This window comes from Lygodium microphyllum, chromosome 16 (assembly GCF_053477565.2).
Source record: "Lygodium microphyllum isolate KBCC chromosome 16, Lygodium_microphyllum_v1.1.10, whole genome shotgun sequence".
NCBI lineage: Eukaryota > Viridiplantae > Streptophyta > Polypodiopsida > Schizaeales > Lygodiaceae > Lygodium > Lygodium microphyllum.
Genome location: NC_141150.1, coordinates 123,163,971 through 123,169,132, shown reverse-complemented (window position 1 = coordinate 123,169,132; position 5,162 = coordinate 123,163,971). Strand labels below are relative to the sequence as shown.

Sequence of the window (5,162 nt, the reverse complement as noted above, 5' to 3'; positions counted from 1 at the left end):
CCCTTATCTATGAGTTTTTAATTATTAAAACACACTCTATTTCTATTCAATATGTAAATGCCCCCTTTAAAATGGAAGCCTTTTGTAAGTAAATAATATGCAAAAAAGGATTTTAAAAACCAGTGACCCCCCCATAGTGCTAGAGAAACTATATCATGAGAACAAACCCGATTTGGTACACCGATGATTGGTGTACTGTGTGTGTGTGTGCACGCATGTGGGTGTGTGTGCTTGCAAGTGTTCTAGCTCTCTCTCTCCTCCAATTTTTTCAATTAAGTAGCAACATGGTGAGATTTTTAAGAACATAACCATAAATAGCACATAGATAATGCTTTTGTAAGGATGGTGTGTTGTACTCTGTGTGTGTGCACACATGTGGGTGTGTGTGCTTGCAAGTGTTCTAGCTCTCTCTCTCTCTCCTCCAATGTTTTCAATTAAGTAGCAACATGGTGAGATTTTTAATAACATAAGAACATAACCATAAATAGCACATAGATAATGCTTTGGTAGAGATCGTGTGGCACATGTCTCTGCCAATACTATAAGGTCGCTGCCAATACTATAAGGTCGCTGTGTGTGTGTGGGGGTCTCGCTCTCTCTCTCTTTCACACACACACCCCCTCTCTTTATAATGGATGCTTTCTTTTACACTACCTTTGGGTTTCCTTGGTGGGCATATTGTGAATAGTGTTCGAGTGATGAGTGCTTGTGTTGTAGCTTGTATTATTGCTATTGGCGGGGACATGGGAGAAGGGTGGTATGGTGTTCCATGCCAAGCTTTGTTCGATACGGCGCATACACCGCATCTTATGTCCACTCTCTCCATGGACCACGAATGCTATAATTATGAGCATAAAGGAAAAAGGGAATAATAAAGATAATGCCGCGAATATAGATAATGCGGACATAATAGGCAATTATCACCTGCTCGTTCGCGCCTATAAAGAGGCAAGACGGCGGTGAGATGATCAAGTGCAGAAGAAGAACTAATAGCACCTTCTGAAGATCAGGATCAGAAAAATGGCAGCAAAGCAGGCGAAGAAACATGGCTCCATTTTGTACGCCGACCAAGAGCTGGCGATGGATGAGAGCTTGACCTCGGAAAATGGGCAGTATTCTCTGATCATGCAGGGTGATGGGAATTTTGTGGAGTACAAGTCGCCAGCTGGAACTGCCGTCTGGCACAGCAACACAGCTAAGCGTGGCAAGCGGGCCTGCCTGCAAAGGGACGGCCGCTTACTGGTGCTCGGTGATTGCGGCACGGTGGAGTGGGCTAGCTCCGACAAGCCTCTCAAGGACGACAGCTACAAGCTAGTGCTGCAGAACGATGGCAACGCCGTCATCTATGACGGCGCTGATGTGTCCGTCTGGTCTAACTGCGTCGACAAGAAGTAGCTTACATACAAGCTACACTACTTATAGAAGAGGGGTGGTGTTTCTGCCTGTGTTGTAACTGGATTGGGCCCAGGTGTTATATAGCTAAATAAAACAATGGCCACCTCTCATCGTCTGCAATCTCTCTCTCTCTCTCTCTCTCTCTCTCTCTCTCTCTCTCTCTCTCTCTCTCATCCCACGTTTGTTTCTACGAATCTAAACTCACCGGATTTACGTGTCTAGACTTATGTAGTTACGGTATTTCTAGTATTCGCACGTCTAGGCTTATGTAGTTACGACATTTCTAGTATTTGGACATTTGTGCTTGAATATATCCACCATTTCTAGTAGACTCGTGCACTTACTATGCATCGTTTCTAGTTGAATTTATATGCTTAAATTCTTCATCATGGGCTTCTCCCATTCTTCTTGCAAATAAAAATATGGTTGCATGTGCTTCTTAATAGATTACTATGCACTTAACCAGATAATGGCGAGAAATAAGTACCAAATGCAAAGCATGGATGGGCTTTTTTTAAAAAAATTTCTAGCAACACTTATTAAGTTGATGGATAAAGTTTTAGGTTCATATTTGGAAAAAAATATAGTAGTTCTCCTTAATGATATAATGATTTATAATAAACAAAAAATAGATCACCTAGAGTACTCAATATGTGCTATATTCAATTTTCTCAAGAAGATCAAAGTATTTGGGAAGAAATCTAAATTTTGATTTTTCACTCAGAAGATCCATTACTTGAACCATATCATAACCACAAATGCTACCAAGATGAGTCTTCATAAGAGAGATGGCATTATGAGGTGGTGGCGAGAGTCTAAAATCTCAAGGGCCTCTATTGCCATGTAGTCTAGTGTGTAGACACTATCCTAATCATATTTGTTCCTAAGGAAATGACCTTTGCCAACCTAGTTGGTGCATGGAGGCTTCACTCACAATGGAGTATAGGTCTTGTGATTCAAGCTCTTGGAGTGCCCCCCCTTGATGCTTGGTTTGGAGAAGAAGAGCTTGAAGGAAGCTCCTTCTAATCCTATCACTTCCTTCTCACTGCACAAGTATGGTTCAAGCACATGGGCAAGAACACTTGTGGGCTCTCAATGCAATGCGTAGCTAACCCTAATGTAAACCCTACACTAGGCTCAAGCACACACACGTGCATTCAAGATCAAGCAAACACTCATGCATTCACACAAGCAAGAAGAGAGAGAGAGAGAGAAAGAGAGAGAGAGAGAGAGAGAGAGAGAGAGAGAGAGAGCAATAGACATACTTTAGGATAAACATAAGCAATAGATTAGTCCTCCTTAACCAAGACAAGCTCATGAGAGTAGAGAGCTCTCACAAGTATGCTTCTTCACTCTCCACAAGAGGGAGTTGAGAAAGGAGCAAAAAAGGATGGGTTTTACACAAGCACTCACTTATATAGGAGTTTTGGCCAAAAATTAGGTCTTGTCCAAAACTAGCCAAAACTCAAGTTTCTTCTAATTTGAGTGCTATCAAGGCTAGTTTGGAGCCCCAAGAGGAACACCAAGAAAAAGGGAATTCTCTTGCAAGAAAATCTATCTTGTAACATCAACAAGCTTGTTTATCATGTTTCATATGATCACAATGAAGAAAAGAACACCAGGCACAACAAATCTTCATGCAGCATCATGTAGATCTCCCACGGATTTTAATAGAATCAACCATATTCTTCAATATCTTCACAAAATCCATCAATAGAACAAATAAAGCAAAGAAGTACACCATCTTTGAATGGAAATACATCACATAGTATTCATCTTCAATATCTTCATAGTCTTCTCTCTCAATCTCTCATATACAATCACTCTGTTTCAGTAGAATTGGCTATCTCTGACTCTCTCTCTCTCACTCCATCAATAATACATCATATCCTCACTACAATCTCTCAAAATCATTCTCAATAATCCTTCTTAGGTCGTGGATACCCCTCCCAAGAGGTATGTCTGATATGAAGAGTCACCAGAGCCTCTACAGTGTCCTTTCATAGCTCACTACTGTCACTTCACTCTAGTCTTCACTTGAATCTTCAGTAGCTACTTCTTCCACTTCCTTCAGCTCTTTTGCACTTGTATTCACATCTTTCCAAGGCTAGAAAACTTTCCCAAAGTCACACATACATTCCACAGAACACTTACAGAAGCATACAGAACAGTCTACAAAACAGTACCAGAACAGCTACAGTACAGAACAGAATAGAAACATAACAGAAGCAGAAGCTCTACAGAAGACCTATAGAAGGTTACAGAAGGTTATCAAAACCACATAACTCACTCTCAAACCATTCCAAACTCTCACAAACCATTCAATAAGCCTTCACAATATCTCATTCTTCATCAATCAATACTCCATCCCTCTTTACAGAGGACAATTAGAACAAAACAGACCAAAACAGAGCAAAACAGAAGGTATCCAGAACCATTCAGAACCTATCAGAACATCACAGAACCACCAACAAACATCATGAACTTCCAAAACACAATCAATATCATCCAAAACACTCTCAAACCACTTCCAAATCAATCAATCATCTCATAAAATCAACCATTCAGCTCTCAAAAACAACAAAAATCAGCCAAAAAACAAGTCATTTCAACACTCAACATATCCCCACACTTGATAAGGAAGCGTCCTCGCGACCCAAGAAAAAGGGAATACAAGTTCATTTAAAATCTCAACTTTGATCTTCAATAGCTTTTCACAAAGAATCCATCCACCACGACCCCAACTTATAACCTGTTTCTGATATAAAAATACAAAGAAAGGAAAACCCTTTATACATTAACACCTCTTATCAAACTAAAAATCACAACAAATTTGTAAAGGATATAAGAGTTTGCTTCTTCTTCATCTGCATCTGCTTCAATTCTCCATCCATGACCCCATCACCGTAGCTCGTACACGAAATCCCATAGAAAACCACCACGTTCGTATTACATAAATGAACTCACAACACAAATACTAATACACAACACAACCATCTGAATGACTCCTCAAAAAGAGAGTTGTTCATTAAAAAGCTTCCATTGTACATTGGAAAGGTATCAATGAAGATGATCCCTCTTAAAAGATTGATGTTGTCGGAATCGATCCATAGATAAGGATTCATCTACAAAGTTTTTGGGAGGATTTTGAAAAAATTGGAGACAGCACATCCTTTCCAACAAGACCAAGTATCTGCTAGGCAAACAGAGGGCATGAAAATACAATATGTCCAGCTGTTGGGAATCAATGCTTACATTGACATTCATGCACAACTTTGGAATAGGCTTGGAATCATTATGAGAGTGCCTATGCATATACGCCAGGTACCAAGCAAAGTGAGTAGTTAATCGCACTAAGGGATCTGCAGACTGTGAATACTGTTGAGCAAAATGAACATAGTTCTGATAAGCTTGACTGGAAGCTGTCCATTCTCCTGGAATTACTGGCCAATTAATCTGCGGTCCTGTAAGGCAATCATCCGAACTCCATCCCCTTCTTCTGGAAATCTGATTATCAAACCCGTCACAATCACTAACCAACTGAGGTGGTTGAGATATGGAAGTGTTAGGAGAGGGTAGTGGAATAAGGGAAAGTGGATGAAGGGAAGGATAGGAAAAATCATAAAATGAAGAAAATGTTAAAGAAGGAGTGGCAGAAATTTGTAAGGAATCACTAAGGAAGGGTGTTAACTGATAAATAGGAAATGTGGAGGGTACATTAATGGAGGGAGAAGAACAGGGCGGAGAAGGGAAAAATACCCTATCCT

General features: G+C 40.2%; 1 protein-coding gene across 1 annotated transcript; it reads left to right on the top strand.

The window, feature by feature from the left end:
* Positions 1–1,020: 1,020 nt before the first annotated feature.
* Positions 1,021–1,395, top strand: LOC148023352 (mannose-specific lectin-like). The gene has a single exon (XM_087695365.1). The coding sequence runs from the start codon at positions 1,021–1,023 to the stop codon at positions 1,393–1,395; it is 375 nt and encodes a 124-aa protein (XP_087551491.1).
* The last annotated feature ends 3,767 nt before the right edge of the window (positions 1,396–5,162 follow it).

What these genes read in the sequence shown, in the direction of transcription:
- LOC148023352 (XM_087695365.1), top strand. Translation starts at nt 1,021, where the DNA reads ATGGCAGCAAAGCAGGCGAAGAAACATGGCTCCATTTTGTACGCCGAC.